Source organism: Crocuta crocuta, unplaced genomic scaffold (genome assembly GCF_008692635.1).
Source record: "Crocuta crocuta isolate KB4526 unplaced genomic scaffold, BGI_CrCroc_1.0 scaffold282, whole genome shotgun sequence".
Lineage (NCBI taxonomy): Eukaryota > Metazoa > Chordata > Mammalia > Carnivora > Hyaenidae > Crocuta > Crocuta crocuta.
This window is the reverse complement of record NW_027529174.1, coordinates 1,505,601-1,527,771: the sequence shown is the minus strand read 5'-3', so window position 1 is coordinate 1,527,771 and position 22,171 is coordinate 1,505,601. Positions and strand designations below refer to the sequence as shown.

The 22,171-nt window shown below is 37.5% G+C and overlaps 1 protein-coding gene across 2 annotated transcripts; it reads left to right on the top strand.

Annotated features, from left to right (window-relative positions):
- The first annotated feature begins 314 nt into the window (after positions 1-314).
- Positions 315-22,103, top strand: REST (RE1 silencing transcription factor). 2 transcript variants are annotated; one of them, XR_013333616.1, is made up of 5 exons: positions 315-385; positions 1,944-2,847; positions 8,325-8,408; positions 16,294-18,913; positions 20,162-22,103. XR_013333616.1 is itself a non-coding variant. In XM_077757737.1 (4 exons), exons 2-4 carry the CDS (start codon positions 1,953-1,955, stop codon positions 18,396-18,398), a joined length of 3,084 nt encoding a protein of 1,027 aa, XP_077613863.1. In that variant the 5' UTR covers positions 315-385; positions 1,944-1,952; the 3' UTR covers positions 18,399-22,103. The 2 variants fall into 2 exon arrangements, 1 of the variants encoding a protein (XP_077613863.1); XM_077757737.1 differs by having other exon boundaries at positions 16,294-22,103.
- The last annotated feature ends 68 nt before the right edge of the window (positions 22,104-22,171 follow it).

The window sequence follows — 22,171 nt, the reverse complement described above, 5'->3', positions numbered from 1 at the left end:
TTTTAACAGCTCTATTCTCATCCATGCATGGCAGGGATGGGGGGCAACTTTTCTGTTGTTTGTTTATGAAAGAAATCCAGAAAGGGAGCAGGGCTCGCCTCTTTTTTGACTTAAGGGGCCCGGGAGGATNCGGGGGCGTCCATGGGGAGAGGCGCGGAGCCAGGACCCCCATCCCAGTCGAGGCCAGGCCGCTGCCTCCGCGCGGGCCTGGGCGCCCCTCGAGTCAAGTACTGAGGCCAAGGAGCGGAGCTTCTTGGGGCCCTGGTCCTGAAACTTCCTCCCCGTCCTCCTGCTCCCAGGTCCCGCCNCGCCCGCGGAGCCTCCCGGGCCCTCTGTGGAGGGCGAGCCCAGGGCCCGTGAGAGGAGCCGGGACGCCGGCAACAAGGTAACTTTACTCCCTCTTCCCAAGATTCGGGGCCCGCAGGCCGGGGAGGGGACAACCCCGAATGAGGAAGATTTGGTCTGGCCCAACGGCGCCCCGAGTTTGACCACCTTGCCTTTCTTAGTGTTGGGGAGTTCAGGAAAAGCTTCAGGACGAGTGTTGGGGCAACTCCCGCGAGTTGGTGTGTAAATGTGTGCAGTGAGCGGGCCCAGCGGAGAGGAAGCGAGAGCGCCCGAGTTTGCAAAGAGCTGCTTTGTGTTTGGTATTTTGAGAAAATGGCCGAATGCCTATTTCAGTCAGGAATGCCGCCGCCGAGGCAGGCGCTGGTGGCAGCCGCACATAGGAATTCGTGCAACACGTTGGGTTTTCGGGCTCTGCTTAGACGGCCTTCCTGACGAACGTTAAAATTCCTTTAGGGATGGTAGTTAGGGTTGAGGAGGGTATTAGAAAAGGCGATTTTGGGTAAGTTGCCAAGTAGCCTGGGCTGTTGAGCCCTGGGGCAGCTTTTGCCCTCAGTTTTGTTTTCTGTGATGGCATTTGATTCCAACTTTTGGTACGTTATAACTCAGTCGGTTTGTGTTTATGCACCTGGGTGAAACGGATTACTTTTTGTATTTTGGGTTTGGGTTTATTTATTTTTTTTTGAATGCTTGCCACTTATTTTGCTTTGTTTTTTAATTTGCAAGCCAGCACTCAATTTGAGAATAGCACGTTTTAGATTGGAAAGTAACGTGGTTAAGGCGATATTAAAAGCCCAGCATGTTTTCAAGAAGGTGATCTTGTAATGGCTTCCACTAAGCAAGTAGGCCAAGTCAAGCACAATGCAAGATAGTTGCTGATTGTCCGGTTGAGTTGTACGATTATTAGCGGGGCCGAAAGTTTATTTTCATTTGTGAAGTTTTGAATACACGGAGCTTCCTTTTTTCACAGGAGAAAAGGTCCGCATTTTCCCCCCCTTTTAAACAGGTCTGGTCGTTAAAAAAATAAGTGGTACTTTTTCACAGTAGTTTATCCTTCTGGAGTTAGTTGAGTTCATATGAAAGTCAATTCAGTTGACCAATTACTATAGGCTTCTACTTTCCAGACATGTTTGTCCTTAATAAATGCATAGTATGGTTTTTTTGATGTCTCCCTTTTTTGATTTTTGAGAAGTAAACTGTTGAAGGGGGAATTGGGAGGACAGCAATGAACTATTCGTTTAATGAATTTAAATATAATTTTAGTTAACATTAAAAATGAAGTTACTTATTTTTTTTCACCAGAAAAACTAACAGTGCTTGAGGGAAGACATGCCTGTGGTAGGCCTAGTTGATGGATGAGTTATGTCAAACAATTGATAGAATTTTTTGTAGGGATAAAAGAAATTTTTTTGATGACTGTAGTAAAGAAAGTTTGGAATTACAAAAATATTTAAAGTTTTAATTTTAGCAATTAACAAAGCTCATTGAATTTAAAGATTATATTTGGAAATGTTTTTTTAAGATATGAAGAATTACAGTGATATTTTCGATGCCGTGTTTAAACTGGTACTTTTGTGTTTTTTGTTTTATTTTGAATTCAGAATACAGTTATGGCCACCCAGGTAATGGGGCAGTCTTCTGGAGGAGGAGGGCTGTTCACCAGCAGTGGCAACATTGGCATGGCTTTGCCTAACGACATGTATGACTTGCATGACCTCTCCAAAGCTGAACTGGCCGCGCCTCAGCTTATCATGTTGGCAAATGTGGCCTTAACTGGGGAAGTAAATGGCAGCTGCTGTGATTACCTGGTTGGTGAAGAAAGACAGATGGCAGAGTTGATGCCTGTTGGAGATAACAATTTTTCAGATAGTGATGGAGAAGGACTTGAGGAGTCTCCTGAAATAAAAGGTGAACCCAGTGGCCTGGAAAACATGGAACTGGAAAGTTTGGAACTCAGTGTTGTAGAACCACAGCCTGTGTTTGAGGTGTCAGCTGCCCCAGAAATTTACAGCTCAAATAAAGATCTTCCTCCTGAAACACCTGGAGCAGAGGACAAATGCAAGAACTTGAAGAGCAAACCCTTTCGCTGTAAACCATGCCAGTATGAAGCAGAATCTGAAGAACAGTTTGTGCATCACATCAGAGTTCATAGTGCCAAGAAATTCTTTGTGGAAGAAAGTGCAGAGAAGCAAGCAAAAGCCAGAGAACCTGGGTCTTCTACTGCAGAAGAGGGAGATTTCTCCAAGGGCCCCATTCGCTGTGACCGCTGTGGCTACAATACCAATCGATATGATCACTATACTGCTCACCTGAAACACCACACCAGAGCAGGGGATAATGAGCGAGTTTACAAGTGCATCATTTGCACATACACCACAGTAAGCGAATATCACTGGAGGAAACACTTGAGAAACCATTTTCCAAGGAAAGTGTACACATGTGGAAAATGCAACTATTTTTCAGACAGAAAAAATAATTATGTTCAACATGTTCGAACTCATACAGGTAAGAGTACTTTTGTAGGCCATAAGTTTAACTCATTTCTGATAATTCAGTAGGTGATTAAAGTAGTACTAAAGAAAGGGGATTCTGGATTCAAGTCCTGGTTCAGTTATTTGCTGTCTTTGTGACCTCACATAAGTCATTTAACCTCTTTGCTTCAGTTTTGCTCTCCATGGGGTAACTATATGGGATTGGAGGATAAGTGATAAAGAACACTTATTTCAAAGAATGGCCAAGATAACTGTTATCAGTGTTACTGCTAAAATTTGTATTCTGACAACTTGGAATAGGTCATTTAGCTAAATTAGACTATTTTTTTAAGGAGATGTATTTAGTTGATCTAAGAGGCAGTAGAGTTTCCCGAAGGAATTGAGGACTTAGACAAGGAAAACTCAATGATTAACCCTTGCATAGATCCATTTAACAGAAACCTTAAACTTTTTTTATTTTTTTAATGCTTATTTTTGAGAGAGGGAGAATGATTGGGAAGGGGCAGAGTGAGAGGAAGATACAGAATCCAAAGCTCTAGGCTCTGAGCTGTCAACATAAAGCCCAACATGGGGCTTGAACCCACAAACCACAAGATCATGATCTAAGTTGAAGACGGATGCTTAACCGACTGAGCCACCCAGGAGCCCCAGCCTTAAACTTTTTAAAAAAACTTGTTTTGTGGTGTTGAGTTCCTACATAGAACAACCTGTCTCCAAGACATAGGAATGTAAGAAGTTAGGTTTTAAAAGATTGGTGGGATTACCACATTTGAAAACATTATAAGAAAGCAAACACACGTGTGGAAAATGCAGCTGTTTTTCAGGCAAAAAACAGTACTGTTCAGCATGTTTCAACTCACACGTGTAAGAGGACCTTTGTACTCTGTCAAAAAAGAATCTTAAATACATAAAAAATTTCAAATATCTCAAATAAAAAAGAATATGAACATATACCCATTATTATCTCTATTCAACGGTTACCAATATTCTATCACATTTGGCAATTCTTTTTTTTTTTAATATTAGCTTTATTGAGATACAGTTCACAATGAAATTCATCTGTTTAAAATTACAATTCATTGGTTTTAGTATATTCACAAAAGTTGTATAACTATCACCACGATTAGGCCATCTTCACCCTAAAAAGAAATCTTGTCTTAGTGGTTGCTTCCCATTTCTCAACACCCCCTAATTATTCACTTTTGAATTGATTTATAAATCTGTGTAAAGGGCCTCAATTTTTTTTTTTTTTTTTAAGTAAGTTGTAGGCCCAGTGTGGCTGTTGAAATCATGACCCTGAAATCAAGAATTGCATGCCCCATCAAGTGAGCCAGCTAGGTGCCCCAAGGTATCTCATTTTTTTTTTTTTTTCTTTTAAATGTATTTTAGAGAGAGAGTGTGTGTGAGTGGGGGAGTAGGGGCAGAAGGAGAGAGAAGAATCTTAAGCAGATTCCATGCTGAGCCCAATGTAAGCTCTGTCCCATGACCTGGGATCATAACCTAAGCCAAAGTCAAGAGTTGGTTGCTCAACCGACTGAGCCACCCAGAAGCCCTAGAAGTCTCATTTTTTAAGGAAATGTTTGTAAATTATTGGTAGTTAATTTTCTTACGTTACATTTTTTGCTAAGAATTGGTACCTTTGAGAACCGATTGGTGGTCTGAACAAAATGGGTGGGATAATCAAGCATGGTACTCTGGATCACAAATGGTGTTTGCGTCTCTGCAGGACTGAATCCCACAGGTAGAGTAGAGCACAGTAGGGAGAAAGAATTGATAGTGCTCTACTGAGGCGGTAGACTAAATCAAACTTGCCGGTGAAATTCTATTACAAGAAAGATGTCTGTAGCAAGATTTCTAAGCCCCAGGAGATAGCTCCTGTATTTAAAGCTTTAAAATCTAGTCAGATAAGAGAATTTGTAGATTTTTTGGAATTTGTTGTAAACTGTGACTGTCTCCATGCTTTGAAACCATTTCAATTTCAGAATTCAAGAAGTTCATACATTACAAAATTATATGGCATAGGAAATGAAAGTTACTTGGAAATCCTACCCCGTTAATTACTTAATAGTTTGAATTAAACAGACTAACCTCACCTACAATATCTTAAAATAAATTCCAGCTACCATACATATTTCAGCCATACATACTTTATATTCATTTAACAATTTTTAAAGAACCTTGGGGCTTAATTTAGATTGGCTGGGATCTGTAGAGCTTTCAGGTTGTAACCATGGCATGACTTCAATCTATACATTTTGATGAACTGTTAAAGAGGTATATCTAATGATGAACTTTTACATATATATGTACTTCTAATCACCATGCAAGTCAACATAGATAATATTATCAGCACCCCAGTGCTTTTGTCTTAATACATTTGGATTTTTTTTTTTGTCAGCTGTATTTTGATAATTCATATATTTCTGAAAAAGCTAAAAATGTTTCCAACAATAAATTTAAATTTGTCAATTTAAGAATATTTTTAGAACCAAAAAGAAGGAGAGAACTGGAAAAGTGTTTCAGTATTCAGTATTTTGTGTGTATTTCCAGTTTTTTATGTAAAGCCTTTTTTTAAAACAAGAACTCTTTGCCATTTCTTAATTTTTTTTGTATAGTGTTTTCTTTTAATCTAGTTGTGGTCTAGGTGACTCATTTTTTTAATGTTTGTTTATTTTGAGAGAGAGCGTGTGCATGCATGCATGTGAGGGGCAGAAAGGGGGGCGGGGAGACAGAGAGAGAGAGGGAGACAGAGAGACAGAGAGAGAATCCAAGCAGGCTCTGCATGGGCAGAGGTCATGACCTGAGCGGAAATCAAGAGTTGGATGTTTAACCAGCCAAGCTGCCCAGGTGCTCTCCTAGGTGACTAATTTTTAAGACTATCTTTTGTATACTTAACTGTACCTACCATAATTTTTTCTCCACATTAATTTAAGGTTGATTATTTCCACAGTAAACTAACATTGGTTGTATATATCTCATTTCATATTAGTGTTACGCTTGTGTGGTCATAATGCTTTTTGAAAAGATTCTTTTCTCCCTAATGTCACCTTATTTGTGATTTTTTTTTCCCTTTTAAAAGCATTTTAAAACAATTTGGTAGTGCATACATTGGAGGCTAATATTTTGATTATGTAAATTCTGGGTATCTGGTGTTAAATGCATGGTTCTGAAAATTGTATTTATGGAAAAATCAGTTCATTTAGTGCTGAAGAGTAGAGATAAATGATAGAATCACTTTTCACTTAACTACCCGAGTTTTCCAATTCACTTAATAGGTTTCTTCTGTTCTTTAGTGAGTGCCCAGTATTAGGTACTTATGCTAATTAATCTTCAGAACAATCTATTGAGGAATACAAGTTATAATGGCCCATGTTAGTGAGAGGTAGCCATGAAGTAATGTGCCCGAGGTTATATACAACTAGGAATCAAAGTTTGATTCTATTTTTATGTTAATTATTCTGGTGGTAGGCTGAGGATTATTTTCTTTTTTTTTTTTAATTTTTTAAAATGTTTTATTTATTTCTAGGGGAGAGAGAGAGAGAGAGAGACAGCGTGAGCAGGGGAGGGTCAGAGAGAGAGGGAGTCATAGACTGAAACAGGCTCCAGGCTCTGAGCTGGCAGTCAGCACAGAGCCCGATGCGGGGCTTGAACCCACGAACCGCGAGATCATGACCTAAGCAAAAGTCGGACGCTTAACCGACTAAGCCACCCAGGCGCCCCAGCTGAGGATTATTTTCATTTGTCTTCAATCAGAAGATATTTAATTTTGTGGGTTTGATATTTAACTGGTTCACAAATTTTACTTTAAGGATGACATTTTTACCTCTGTGTGACTGGAAAATCACTAAGGTATGTGTAGTTTGTAGAATTGCACAGATAGGAATTTAAAATAAATTATTCTTAATTAGTCCTTTATGTTAATCTATAATGGTCTTTAATTTTTCTTCCATGCTTAATGGAGTTACATTTTACATACCATACAGCTGACTATGGATTGACCCATTCTGGATGGTTCACATAAATAGAATCGTACAGTAGTACATGGTCCTTTGTGACTATCTTCTTTGACTTAGCATAATGTTTTCAAGGTTCGTCCATGTCCTATACACAGTACTTGTTTTCCTTTTATTGCCACATAATCTCTAGAAGGGATATACAACATTTTGTTTATCCATTCGTCAGTTAGAATATTTGGATTGTTTCCATTTTTTGGCTTTTGTCAATAAATCTGTGAACATTCATATACAAGTTTTTGTGCACATATGTTTTTATTTCTCTTGGGTATATACAGTTGACCCTTGAACAATGCAGGGATTAGGGGCACCAACCCTGATCTGCTTAGACCTTAATGACTTCCCCAAAACTTAACCACTAGTAGCCTATTGTTGACCAGAAGTCTTACCAATAACATAAATGGTTGGTTAGTACATATTTTGTATATGTATTATATACTGTGTTATAATAAAGTAAGCTTGAGAAAACATGTTAAGAAAATCTGTGAGGAAGAGAAAATAAATTTATACTATTGTACTTATTAGGGGAAAAAAGCACATATAAGTGGACCTACAGAGTTTAAGCCCATGTTGTTCAAGGGTCATCTGTGTATACCTGGTAGTAGAATTGCTAGGCCATATGGTAATTGTGTTTAGTCATTAGAGGAACTGCCAAACTGTTTTTTAAAGTGGTTATACTATTTTACAATCTCACCAGCAGTGTATGAGTATTCCATTTTTTTTTTCTATCCTAACCAATACTTGATAACATCTGTCATTTTGATTATAGCCATCCTTGTGGGTGTGAAATTTTCCCTCACTGTGGTTTTGATTTGCATTTCTGTCATTGGTAAAGATATTGTGCACCTTTTCATATGCTTATTTGTCATTTATGTATCTTTACAGGAATACATTCAACATTTTTTTTAAGTCTTTTTTAAGTTTATTTTGAGAGAGTGTGAGCAGGGGAGGGGCAGAGAAGGTGGGGGGGGGCAGGACACAAAGGATCTGAAGTGGGCTCTGTGCTGACAGCAGAGAGACTGATATGGGGCTCAAACTCCGGAACTGTGAGATCATGACTGAAGTCAGATGCTTAACTGACTGAGCCACCCAGGCTCCTTTCAGTTTCTTAATGTGTGGAATGGGGAGTACCTCCATCATAAGGTTGTTGCAGAGATAAAAAGTGTTTAGAATATTACTGGCACATAGTAAATGCTCAGTAAAGGTTATTTTTGTTATCTTTTTCAAGAAGCTGATTCAAGTAAGAAAATAAAGAGACCTAGAAGAAATACAAGGTATTAAGTGTCATGATCAAAGCATGAATTGGGGTTATGGAAGTCCAGTGCAGAGCCTGCTTAGGATTCATTTTCTCTCTCTCTCTCTCAATAAATAAGCTTTTTTTAAAAAAAACCTCAGTACTGAATATTGTCTTTATTGTTAGTGAGAATTGTATTTGCCTTATTTACCATATTTAACACCAATTACTGTATTCTTGCAGGAGAACGCCCATATAAATGTGAACTTTGTCCTTACTCAAGTTCTCAGAAGACTCATCTAACTAGACATATGCGTACTCATTCAGGTTGGTGAGAAATGGGAACTCTTCTATGATTTTTAGTAAACAATATATCATTATAAGGAAGTTCTAGACCTGGAACGGGGCCATTATTTATGACTTCTTTTTAATAATTAGAAATTAGAGTGAAAAATCAGTTTTGTATTCATGTGAAGCTGTATTTAAATGTAAGTTCTTAACAAGAAATCCATAGGTGGGACTCTTGAAACTGAATGTAAATGCATGCATACACTTTTTCTGGGCAGAGTGTAGTTGATATTCACCAGATCTTCAAGTTACATGACTAATAAAACTTGAACTGCTGTCATAGACTAAGGCTATGATACAGCCCCTACCTTCTCACCCTCTCCCCCACCCCCAACACAGTATAACACCAAATTTCATAGTGTGTGTTTTTCAGGGTACGAGGATTCCTTCATAACTTTCCTGAAGTGTGGGTTTGTTCTTTTTTGAGAGTTGATAGGGCTTCTATGTACTGATTTACAAAAGCCAAACTTTAAAGAATAATGAATAATCTAGGGTCTCAGTTTATTAATTTATAATAGATAAAATGCAGGACCCAAATAGATCATCCAGGATCCGGTAACTGAAGTAATCGTGATTCCAAACAGAATTGGCCCCCATTATCAAGGTGGGTAGATGGCAAAATTAAAAAGTAAATATTAGCTTAGGTGGTCTTGAATGGGTAATTCATTTGGCTACAGTTGACCTCTGGTGAACTACGACATCTAATTAGAATACCCTACTTCCAAATTTAGAATATATACCCCTGTATGGAAACAGTGCTAAAAATCTTGCTGTTAACAAAAGTTTACATAGACCCATCTCTCTTAAGTTATTAATTAATTGCCTTAAATTTGTGCTATCTGGGTAGCCACTAGCCTTATGTGGTTATTGAGCTTGTGAAATGTAGCTAGTTTCAACTGAAATGTATAAAATACAAACTGAATAAAAGTATGTAAAATATCTGTTTTGGGTGCATGGCTGGCTCAGTCAGAAGAGCATATGACTCTTGATCTTGGAGCCTTGAGTTTGAACTCCATGTTGGCTAAAGAGGTTTCTTAAATAAATAAAACCTTAAAAAATTTAAAATAATCATTAAATGTTGACATGACATTGGTTATGTTGGGTTAATTTTACCTGTTTTTTGCCTTTGTAATGCGACCACTAGAAAATTTAAAATAACATATATTGCTTGCATTTCATTTCTGTTGGATATTGCTATTTTAAGTCAGTGAGTAACATTTGATTATAGTGCAGATTCTGACGTGAGCAGCTATGAAGAAGTCACATAATACGCTTGCTAGCTTTTCTTTAACCCTACAGGCTTGTCATGTTAATATACTTTAAATGTTTATTCCAAATTACCTAAGCTATTGAGTTGAGTCACTTAACCAGAAACCTGATTTTATTGCTTTGGGATACGTCTTGGTTTCGTTTTCTAAGGGTATTTTGGATGCTCTCTCAGGCTTTGTTGAGGGTAGGCATCATATTCTATTGATAATTGTGCTCTAGCTCTTAATTAAAACATTTAAGAATTTTATATAAGTTAACTCATTTTAGTCTTTTTTAAACAAATGTTTATTTAGAGAGAGAGACAGAGAGAGCAAGTAGGAGTGAAGCAGAGAGAGGGGGAATCCCAAGATTGATACAAGGCTCGATCTCATGAACTGTGAGAAATCGAGTTAGACAATTAAGCAACTGAGTCACCCAGCACCCCTCGTTTTAGTCTTTATAACTGTCCTATAATGTGTAAGTTTTATTACTGTCCCTGCTTTACCAATGGGGAAACTAAACTAAAGCATTGAGGAAATAAGTCCATTTTTCCTGTAGACTGTCCTTTCTGGATTTGTCTTACTTGCTTTCTCATGGGGTCATTTAGTTTTTCCTTTGACCCTGTGGCTTGTATTACTTTATACACTGGAAATGAAATCTGAATGCTTGAATTCTACTTAATGTATCTCATTTGGAGTCCTATCTGGTTGACCCATTATTAGTGTTGCTGGGTCACTGGATTAGAATGATGACAAATTTATATCTTTTTCATTGAATCGATAACACTGTCTCAGTGTCTGTAGTGTTTTACACCAGTCAGTAACTTTGCCTGAATAATTTTTGGGTTTGCTAACTGTTGTCTTTTGAATCTCTTCACTGTGTTAAAAAAGATGATATTCCTTAGTCGCTGTTACAGTACAGCAAGTATTTTAATAGTCTTTTAATAAGTAGTAGCTACTAGTTTTTTTTTAATGTTTAAGAGAGAGAGGGAGAGAGAATGCCATGCTGTCAGCATAGGACCCCATGAGGGCTGGATCCCATTAACTTGCGAGATCATGAACCGAGCCGAAATTAGAGTTGGGCGCTTAACTGACCCAGCCACCCAGGTCAGATTTTTTTTAAGATTTTATTTTTCTTTTACATTTCTTTTTAACGTTTATTTATTTTTTGAGATACAGAGAGACAAAGCGTGAGCAGGGGAGGGGCAGAGAGAGAGGGAGACACAGAATCCAGGCTCTGAGCTGTCAGCACAGAGCCTGCCTGACGCAGGGCTTGAACTCACAAACTACGAGATCATGACCTGAGCCAAAGTTGGCCACCTAACCAACTGAGCCACCCAGGCACCCCAAGATTTTATTTTTCTAAGTAATCTCTATATCCAGTATGGGGCTTGAACTCCCAATCTTGAGACTGAGAGTTGCATGCTCTACTGGCTGAGCTAGCCAGGCACCCCAGTAGTAGCTTATTTATTGTATGCATGCCAGGTACTGAAAAGATATCTCTAATCTTAGTACTCATGAAATACTTAATCCCAGTTTATGGATTAGGATGCAGGTTTAAGATAAATGCTTATCTAAAGTTAATTGTCATTCCTTTAGATCAGAAGAGCTAAGATTTGGCCTTAAATTCTCTACCCCCCCCATTTTTATTTGTTAGCAGTGTTAAAAGAACATTATGGCTCAGAAAATGGCTCAAGGAGCTATAGCATAATGAAACTGAAACCAGTGTATGGAGAGAGCAGATACTGTCTTTTACTGGATGCCAATAGTTTGAGACACAAATAAGAAACAAACATGGTTAGTTTATTTTGTGTAGGAGTATGCAGTTATTTCCAGCAGATCCTATATTTTAAAGCTTTTAATAGAAGTTGCCAATAGCACTTGTAAGTAAAGTGAGGCTATGTTAGATCAAATTGGGTAGGTAGGTTTTATCTAATGGGTTGCCTGGAGTGAATATCTTGGGTCCCTTCTCTGTGGCCCGGAGTCTGATCNCCTACTCAGATCAGACAAGTTGCATCCAGAGCATTGAGAGTTAATTTTGTTAAAGGATGCCTGATGGAATGTTTTGTGTATAATGTCGTTTTAATGCTTTTCCACTTAGTTTTTTTTTTTTTTTTTTTTTTTTTTTTGAGTTAAATGAGCATACATTTATTATTTTCCAATGGAGTCTGATCTTTAAGGTCCTCATGGACATGTTTGTTTCTTGTTCATGTGAGTGTATTTTAGGAAAGAAAACTGTGTGCTCAGTCTCTTGTTTTTGGAAGAGATTAGGCTCTGTGGAGTTGGTACATTTTAGCTTAACTGACAGATTGGTTTATAAAGCAAAACCACACTGATTATTTATTTGGAGCACATTCATCCATAGGGTCCGTTCATCCATAGGGTCGATCTGTTTAGGCCAAAGTAGGAAAGGATCAAGATGTTGATTAGGTGAAAAATTGGTACACTAAATTAATCTAACCTTATCTGGTGTTATTCTCCATTTTATTGGTGTTTCTCCCTAATGGTATTAAAGTATCTTTCACCTGGCTAGTCTTAATTACACTGACATTATACACTCTCCCTTTCTTATTTTCAGAAATGGTACCATTTCATTCTGGATGAAATTCGTCTAATTTGTATAATCTGTTAGGATATTTTGGTATATATCACACTGGCTAATTCCCCATCTTGCTAGCATAGGAGTTCATTTTGAATATTTTTCCATAGTAAGCGTAATGGATGTTTGTTAAAGGAGATTAACAACTTACCAAGTTCCCCTTCTGTTTATTACTCTTTTTAAGATGGAAAACTATTTTATTCAGCGATAAATTTATTTTCCTTTAACCAAGCATTTGATAATTATTATAGAGGCACTATATTCATAGCTGGGCTTATTTGAACGATGTTATGTTGTGAGAGTTCATGAATTCTAGAATAAGCTTTTTCCCCTGTATATTTGCTGTTTCATTTTTTCCTTCATTAAAAAAAAATATTAAATTCAAGTGTAGTATTGGTTTCAGGAGTAGAACTCAGTGATTCATCACTTACATACAACACCTAATGCTCATCCCAACAAGTGCATCCCCCAACCACCACCCTGCCAATAATCCTCAGTTTGTTCTCCTTATTTAAGAGGCTCTTCAGGGGGCGCCTGGGAGGCTCAGTCGGTTAAGCATCCGACTTTGGTTCAGGTCAACATCTCACGGTTTGTGGGTTCGAGCCCCACATCGGGCTCTGTGCTGACAGCCAGCTCAGAGCCTGGAGCCTGTTTCAGATTCTGTATCTCCCTCTCCCTCCCCTGTTCATTCTGTCTCTCTCTCAGAAATAAATAAAACATTAAAAAAAATTTTTTTTTAATGTCTCTTAGGGTTTGCCTCCCTCTGTTTTTTATCGTATTTTTCCTTCCCTTCCCCCGTGTCCATCTGTTGTATTTCTTAAATTCCACATATGAGTGAAATCATAATGATATCTGTCTTTTTTCTCGTTTTAATATGTCATGTCAAATTCAGCTTACTATGCAGTTTGGGGTTTTGTGGTCAATAAACATTTTTTATTGAAGTATAGTTGGTACATAATGTTATATTAATTTCAGATATATAGAATAAATTTTTAAACAATATTGAGGTTCAGTTTACACATATGAAAATGCATACATATATCTGAAGTGTACAAGTCAGTGACTTCACATGTTTCTCCTATTTGACTGCCACCTGGAGGAGGACCTGAAACATTTCTACATCCTCAGAAAAATTTACCCCTTACCCTTTCCAGTCAGGACTCTCTCTCCCATAGTCTGTCTACCCCTAACTGATACTCTTACTTCTATCAAAAAATATTATTGTAACATTCTTCTGTATTTTTTCGACATTCATGCCATGCTGCTTTATCAGAACTTTGTTTTTATTGCTGAGTAGTAATCAATTGTACGCTTCATTACTCTTTAATTTACCAAGGTCCTTTGTGGGGCACCTGGGTGGCTCAGTTGGTTAAGCATCCAATTTCAGCTCAAGTCATGAACTCATGGTTCATGGATTCAGGCCCTGCATCCCTGCATCGGGCTCTCTGCTGACAGCCCAGAGCCTGGAGCCTGCTTTGGATTCTGTGTCTCCCTCTCTCTCTCTCTGTTCCTTACCCGCTTCTACTCTGTCTCTCTCTCTCTCAAAAATAAATAAAGATTAAAAAGGTCCCTTGGTATTTTTTCTGGATTCTTCTTGGTAAGAACACGTAAAGCATATAAAAAGCTTTCCCCTTTTGAATTTGTCTTTAAGTTAATTTGGGAAGAATAAAATAGGCATCTGATAGGTTTATTAACATGAAAAACCAGTAAATATTAGAATTGGAAAAAAACTAAGTTAAAATCATTGATATGAGACAAACAAATTATATTTAGCTAGGTACAATAAAGTATAAAGTTTTGATGACTGGATCTTCTAATACAAGCAAGATTTAATGTCAAGAAAATAAAATTGAGGGGGGAAAGAAATTGGAGCAAGTAAATTTTGCTGTTAAAATTTAAAGAGATTTTTATGAACTCCCTTTCTCTGACCATTTCATAGGTAGAGGCTTGTGCTTTTGATGCTTGCTATGTAAATACCCTCATTAGTTAGTAGTTATACAATGGTGATATATCCATTATAATTATTTTATTAGCACAGATATTTTCATAGATATACTTCATTCATCAGCTGTTTGTTTACTCAGAGGTAGGGTTTAAGTGGAAAGGAGGATGGGGTGTCTGGGGGGCTTAGTTAAGCGTCAGACTCTTGATTTTGGCTCATGTCATGATCTTGAGCCCCGAGTGAGGCTCTGCACTGATAGCACAGAATCTGCTTGGGATTCTCTCTTTCTCTCAAAATAAATAAACTTAAGAAAAACGGAAAGGCAGGGTAAACACATGAATTTTGCCTTTTGTTTACCCATACTAAATTACCAGTTCTGAAAGTGATGATTTATAATAAGGTATATGGACAGCTTGGCTCTTTGCTCCAGACTAAATGCTTTATATGGATTAAATTATTTATAGCTTACAACCCTTATTTTACAGATGAGGACATTGGTTAGTATCTCTTAGTGAGTTGGAAAAGAGCCTATATAGTCTCATTCTAGGAAAAGTTTTTTTAAATAGTTTATTTTGAGAGAGTGAGTGGGGGAGGGGCAGAGAGAGAAGGAGAGAGAGAATCCCAAGCAGGCTCCATGCTGTCAGCGAAGTGCCCAGTGTGGGGCATGATCCCATGAGCTGTGAGATCATGATCTGAGCCGAAGTCAAAAGTGGACACTTAACCAACGGCTACCCAGGTACCCCTCTAAAAAAAGTTCTTAACCATTATGCCACCTATCTTTCCCCATTCTGTGTCTATATATGTTAAGCAAATGTTTGTCTCCACTGAGGTCATTCATTAGGACAAGAAAGAGCCAATTATAGAGTAATGCAGCATGTTGTAGAAACCTCTATTTATGAATCTATTAGTGGACTGATGTGGAAAATGAGTTGTCCAATCAGCTATATAACCAGTTGGATATACCTGGATAAGTTTTTGTTTCTGTGATTATTTTTATCATCAGACATTTTTTAATCATGTAAAGCTTACCATGGTTTTACTTAATGTCTGAGAATTTGCTTTATGAAAAAATTAGATTTGCTATGAATTTGAAAATGTTTGAGAGATTAATTTTCATAAATGTCAATTTCCATTTTTCTACTATGCATTCCTTTGGACCAGTGGGGTATGGATACCATTTGATAATATTTACTAGAGTGTGATCTAGATGGGTATGTATTCAGGTAGAATGTGTTAATCTTACACCTTTAATTTGGGGGTGGGGTTGGTTTTGGCTTTGTATATACCTGTGGTCTGTGATCATGACTTTTTCAATTATTTTATATTACCATATCTATTTGTATGCCCTTTCTCATTTATGTAGGTTCTTTGCCCATTTGTTAGAAGAAGGTAGGGAAGAATCAAGAAAAGTTTTATGGCTCGGCTATATTTTTGCTTTAAAATCACACTTCTGGCTAGAAGAATTTGCTGGGTGAAACTTTACTCTTGCAGAGGTGGACAGGAGTTAAATTTAAAGAAAAGGCCTTTTGCTCCCTGAGGCCAAAACTTTTGTTTTACAACTTCTACATAGACGATCTGGGAATGTAGCCTGGAGTGTAAAATATTTCTTTTGAAGTCTTAAGATTTAGCTTCAAAATGGATGGGAATTCTGTATTTTGCTCCATTATACATTTGGTTTAATTGAACATAAAATATTTAAAATTATTTTTTTCTCTTTGAGTCTCCTTGTCCCAAAATTCACATCTGGAGCCCAGCTAACTTTCCCAGTAATTGTTGTGTACTTCTTGATGAACTGCTGTTCTCTTACAGTGTTTGTGAGCTTTAGCTTGATGAACTTTTTAGAAGATGATGGTTAAATGAGAGAATTTTTCCTGTATTTAGTGTGAGAATCAATGTCAAGGGGTAGAGAAAAGATCTACAAATAAATATGGTTAATGTAAAGTGCATGATACAGTCTTTTCAATGAATAGTTTTTGTGTGTGTTTTTTAAACATAATCCAGTTCCTTACATTTTAATAAAAACTTGAACTCATTTCTTAATCTGCATCTTCTCTAACATCTCTTGTTTACCTTCAGGTGAGAAGCCATTTAAATGTGATCAGTGCAGTTATGTGGCCTCTAATCAACATGAAGTAACCCGCCATGCAAGACAGGTTCATAATGGGCCTAAACCTCTTAACTGTCCACATTGTGACTACAAAACAGCAGATAGAAGTAACTTCAAAAAACATGTAGAGCTACATGTGAATCCACGACAGTTCAATTGCCCTGTATGCGACTATGCAGCTTCTAAGAAGTGTAATCTGCAGTATCATTTCAAATCTAAGCATCCTACTTGTCCTAATAAAACAATGGATGTCTCAAAAGTGAAACTAAAGAAAACCAAAAAGCGAGAGGCTGACTTGCCCGATAACAATATTACCAATGAGAAAACAGAAACAGAACAGACAAAAATAAAGGTGGATGTGACTGGAAAGAAGAATGAGAGGTCTGTAAAAGTGGAGAAAAAAGATAATGTTTCAAAAGAGAAAAAGTCCTGTAATAATGCTTCAATCCAGGTGACCACCAGAACTCGCAAATCAGCAGTGGAAACTAAAGAAATGGATGTGCATACAGGAAATAATTCAGAAGCAACCAGTAAAACCAAGAAAGGCAAAAGGAAGATGGAAGCTGAAGCCTATCCCTTACAAGATCCTGTTAATGAGGAGGAACCTGTGACAAAAAAGAAAAAGAAGGCAGAAAGCAAATCCAAAAATAATCAGGAAGTGCCAAAAGGTGACAGCAAAGTAGAGGAGAATAGAAAGCAAAATACTTGCATGAAGAAAAGTACAAAGAAGAAAACTCAGAAAAATAAGTCAAGTAAAAAAAGCAGCAAGCCTGCTCAGAAGGAGGCTGCTCAGAAAGGGCCTCCTCAGATAGAAGCTTCTCCCAGGGGGCCTTCTCCCAGGGAGCCTTCTCCCAAGGGGCTTTCTCCCAGGGGGCGTTCTCCCAGGGGTCTTGCTCAGAAGGAGCCCCCTGCTCAGACGGAATCTTCTCCTAAGGAGTCTTCTGCTAGGGAGCCTTCTCCCAGGGAGCCTTCTCCCAGGAGGCCTTCTCCCAGGAGGCCTGCTCAGACAGAGCCTTCTCCCAGGGGGCCTGCTCAGACAGAGCTGCCTCGTGCCCCTGAGTCTGCTCAGACTGATGTGGGTCAGAGGGAGCCACCTCCTGCCACTGAGCCTGCTCAGACTGAGCCACCTCCTGCTGTGGGGCCTGCTCAGATGGAAGTTGTTCAGATGGAGCCTCCTCCTTCCACAGAGCCTCCTCTTCACATGGAACCAGTTCCCAAAAAGTCTCCTCGAAAAGATAATAAAAAGGAAAAGTCCAATACCCAGAGTGAAATGGCACAGAAGGAGCAAGTCCTTATTGAAGTTGGCTTAGTGCCTGTTAAAGATAGCCAGCTTCTAAAGGAAAGTGTGGGTGTGCAGGATCTGTTACCACCATCAACACCACCGCCAAAGGAAAACTTAACAGAAGAGGAGTCAAAAGACCAAAAATTATTCACCGAAGACGAAGGAAATAAAGATGCCCCTCTTCAAAAAGAAGTAGAAGAGGCAGATAAGAGTCTAGCTGATGTTGCTGCTATTATCAGTGAACCTGCCAATATTTCATCCTCTGAACAAAACTTGGACATGCCAGAGGGTGAAACTTTAGATGGTAAGTGTCAGGCTGGCGTGATGCTTTGTGAAATGGAAATGGACACAGATGAAAACAAAACAGAGAATCCCCCTGGCAAAGACTCAGCAGTTGAAGAACCAATTTCACCACTGCTGCTTCCCCTAGCAATAGAAAACCATGAAGCAGCGTCCAAAATTGCTGCGACATCACCTCCTGTCACCACGGCAGTCAATGAGTCTCAGGAAATGGATGAAGATGAAGGCATCCACAGTCATGATGGAAGTGATCTAAGTGACAACATGTCAGAGGGTAGTGATGACTCTGGATTGAATGGGGCCCGGCCAGTTCCACAAGAAACCAGCAGGAAAAATGCTAAGGAGGCCTTGGCAGGCAAAGTGGCTGAAGGAGATTTTGTTTGTATCTTCTGTGATCGTTCTTTTAGAAAGGAAAAAGATTATAGCAAGCACCTCAATCGCCATTTGGTTAACGTATACTTTCTTGAAAAAGCAGCTAAAGGGCAGGAGTAATTAAACGTAGTATAAGGCTTCAGTTTGTAGTTTATAATATCTATACATTTAATATTCATTTATAGTTATAGACAACCTTTTATTTTTTAAATTGCTTTAATTAGTGTCCATTGCCGATTTTTAAGTGACACTCTTTACCTTAGGACTCTGTATACCTGTTGATGGATAAATTTTAGCATATCCAAGGAAGTTAGTGTACTAAACCAACAGACTCCTAAATCTGTTAGTTTATACATTTAATTGAAATGAGAAGGCCAAGGTGGTATTGTAGCATTCCGTTGCTTTGTCTGGCTGTAACTTGTCACTTTTCTCGCCATGTCTGTCTTCTTGTTTTGCTTTAGTGTTTTCTTAGTTCCTGGTTTAGCTCTATAAAAATTGGCATACGTAAATAGCAAATTACTTGAAGAATTTGCCTGCTTTATATAAAGTTAGCACTTTAAAATTTTTTTAGAGATGAGAAGAGACATTTAAATTGAAGAAAAATTCTCCCAACAGTGGACATTGTATCAGTCCAGGTATTGACTTCCTGAGTTTTGATCAATATTTCTTATTTGTGTGTGTTGATCAATATTTCTTATTTGTGTTTGTTAATCGTCATAAAAACAATGATTTTGGTGTGTGTGGTTTTTTGGGGTTTTTTTTTTTGGTGCTTTAATGGCTTAAGATGTTGCACATTGTTGTTTTTTTTAACCTATGCAGTTCAATTTTTTTCTAGAAATAGCATTTGTGTTGAACAGTAACACTTTATACATATATATGCATGTTTATTTTGTCCTCTTTGGAGGGATGCTTTTAGTCTTGTTTGCAAAAGGGCAGTTTTCCTTTTCCTTTGCTGCAATTGTCTTTTTTGCAGAATATGTGTGCAAATTTGTGAGCAAATGAACCATGCAGGTTCAGTCCATTGATTTTTGAATTTCATATCTTATATCTATGCCAGAATCTGTATTTCACATAAGTTATTTATTTTAAATGGATGTAGTGAATTCACAGCCCTCATTCTGACCTGTATAAGAAACAAACCACTAGGCTCTATATTGAACGGATTTTTATCTCCGATACCAACAATAAGTAAAAATTTTTGGCTTGTTTTAGTGTAGCTACTTCCTAAATGTTCAGTGTTAAGTCATATCGTTGAGGAAAACCTTTTTTACATAGATGGTTGGTGTCCATATGGCTACTCAGCTGAATAAAGAATTGTAAGTGATATTTGGAAACTGCAAACCTGGAATTAGACATAATTACTCTTTCAAGTTATACAGAATATCAGTTGTGAGATTCCAAAGCCATAGCAATTACACAGAAAACCTAGGTGGAGAGAGAGGTAGTATGAATGCTGGGAGACCAGCTGCTACTTACTTCCTATGAATATAGTGAAAAAGGCAGGTGAAACTTATGTACAGTCCAGATTTAAAAAATCACACTTTCTCAGGGATCTCCACAAACTAGTGGGTGTCCTGGCTGTCTCTGTGACAGCCTCTTTCTACAGGTGAGGCCTCATGAATTGCAGCTATCCTGGTGTTCCCATGGGGACACCTTGTATGAAGAGTGTACTCCCAAACTTTTTTGGTAGGTTCTTTGGCCAGTTGCCAAAGAATATGAAAGAATCCAACATTGGATTTTTCTTGCTGATAGCAATTATTCATTGCAGTAAAAGTGTGATCCCAATAGGGAATCTTTAACAATGCTGATCCTCCCATGTTCTGTCCTGAAATAACCACTTTATATGTCATTTTCTTTTTTGTCTGGTGATGTCTTTGAGGCAGGTTTCAGAGTTTGGCAATGCAACATGAAAGATTAGGAAAAGCATTGATGAAGTGTGGGTGAAAAACTTGTAAAAAATCTGAGAGTGAAGTTTGAGTTAAAAGACATTTGAACTCGGAATTGACTGGGAGGCCAAAGATTTAAAGAAGAGAAGATTCTCTCAAGACATGAGGAGTAAGTTGTGTGTTAATGGTGTGTGTTTTGTGTGCATGAATGGGAATTTGTAAATGATGTTGAATTCTAGGTGAATTCATGGCTCCGACAATCATTGTCAACAGAAGATCAAGCTGCAAATATTTATGTTTTAAAACTTAAATTATAAAGCTAGTTAAATCTTTCTAACAACTAGTTTTAATGTTCATGGGTACATTTTATGTAAGTTACCTTTTACATTATATATGAAAAGACTCATGTTAAGTACAGATTGGAGATTGGGAATCAGTTTGGGAAAGGTTTTGTGGATTCTTTCATGCTACAAAAGAAAACAATTAGACTTCTAGGGAATTGGACTAATTTTCTTACCTAGTTTTTAAGACTAGAATGCTAAAAACAAAAATATGAAGGAAATTAAAACCCCTTATTAAATTGATCTGTGAAAACATTGTTACTGGAAATTAAGTGGGACTTGAGGCCTTTCTTCCAGAAAACAAGGACTTGATTGTCAGGCCTATATTAGGTTCTGAACTTTAATGCCATGTATTTGTACTTGTTAAAAATTGTTTCAATGAAAAATATATTAGTAATATGAACTTCTGGTCTAGTTGGGAGTTCTTCCATTTGAAAAATGTGATATTTGCATGGAACTGTTTGAATCTTTGTTTTCTTGGTTTCCCCTCACTGGATAGAATTGAAACTAGAATTTTCCCTTTTGTTAAAGGAATAAAAAGTGAACATGTTATTTGTAAATTGATGTTTAGTAACTAGAGATAAACTTGAAATGCTAGAATACATTATAAGCCTAATCCTAAGTAGTCTTATGAAAATGTATCTCTTTTATCTATCTTTTGAACCTATATTCACATTGGTCTTCAAGATATCTTAAGTTATATTTTTTCCTCTTTTCAGAGCTGCTTTTTTGGGGCTACTTTTTAAAATTGATGGGGCTACATTTCTGATAAGGCTTCTTATAACTATGGCTGGATGTTTTGCTCTAGTCTTCCAAGAAGGGCCATTTTATTTTTTAGAGTCACTTCTAAAGTCATGTGGTCTTTAACTTGGGGGACTATTTTGCATATAAGTGCTAATGCAAGTAAATTTAAACCCAAGTAGACCTCATCACATGTCACCCCGTGAATGTTGACAATGGAAGGACTACCTTGCCTGTAGTATAATATCAGTTCTGGACTGAAAAGCTGGGGAAGAAACTTAAGTTTTCTTTTTTGCATAAATCAGAAAAACAGCCAGTATGTAGTTTCCTTGTTGACCTCAGCAGATGAACTGAGCTGATAGTGTTAATGCGGATTCAAGAAATTATCTGAATCTTGGTTTGTGTAGACTTACAATCTACATGCAATATTAACTAAATCGGATAGCTTTTACATTTTCACATGTGTACATAGGCTCTCCCCACCCTTTTCAACATCCATTAGTTAATTGATCATTTTAAACTGGCATTGAAACATTACAACAATGTTTTGTTGCACCAATTTTATAAACTTTTACAGTGCAATACGTGTTATTTTTCCGAGACAAACCAAAGGTTAATTTCTCAAGGTTCTTGCTGCCTGCTTTAGCAGCATTTGATGGGAGGATCTTTTATATACATTTGTAATAGATGAAAAATAAACCAGATTGCAAATCTTTTTTTTTTTTTTACGCTTAAACCATGTACCAAGTTTTTGGTCCAAATTGTGTAGGATAAGTTAAACTTAAATTGCATTCTATTAACCAATATGAGTGTATTTCTGTAAGCATAGTTATGTTGAAATAAAGTTTTAAAAAGCATATTATGCCTTTGTTTATTATTGGTACATCAAGTATTGAAGAACTAAATTTATTTTGCTGTAATTGCA

Excerpts from the sequence above, each read along its gene's own strand:
- REST (XM_077757737.1), top strand. The coding sequence starts at position 1,953 with ATGGCCACCCAGGTAATGGGGCAGTCTTCTGGAGGAGGAGGGCTGTTC. Across the intron at positions 2,848-8,324 it reads ACATGTTCGAACTCATACAG|GAGAACGCCCATATAAATGT; the intron begins GTAAGAGTACTT and ends GTATTCTTGCAG. Across the intron at positions 8,409-16,293 it reads ACATATGCGTACTCATTCAG|GTGAGAAGCCATTTAAATGT; the intron begins GTTGGTGAGAAA and ends GTTTACCTTCAG.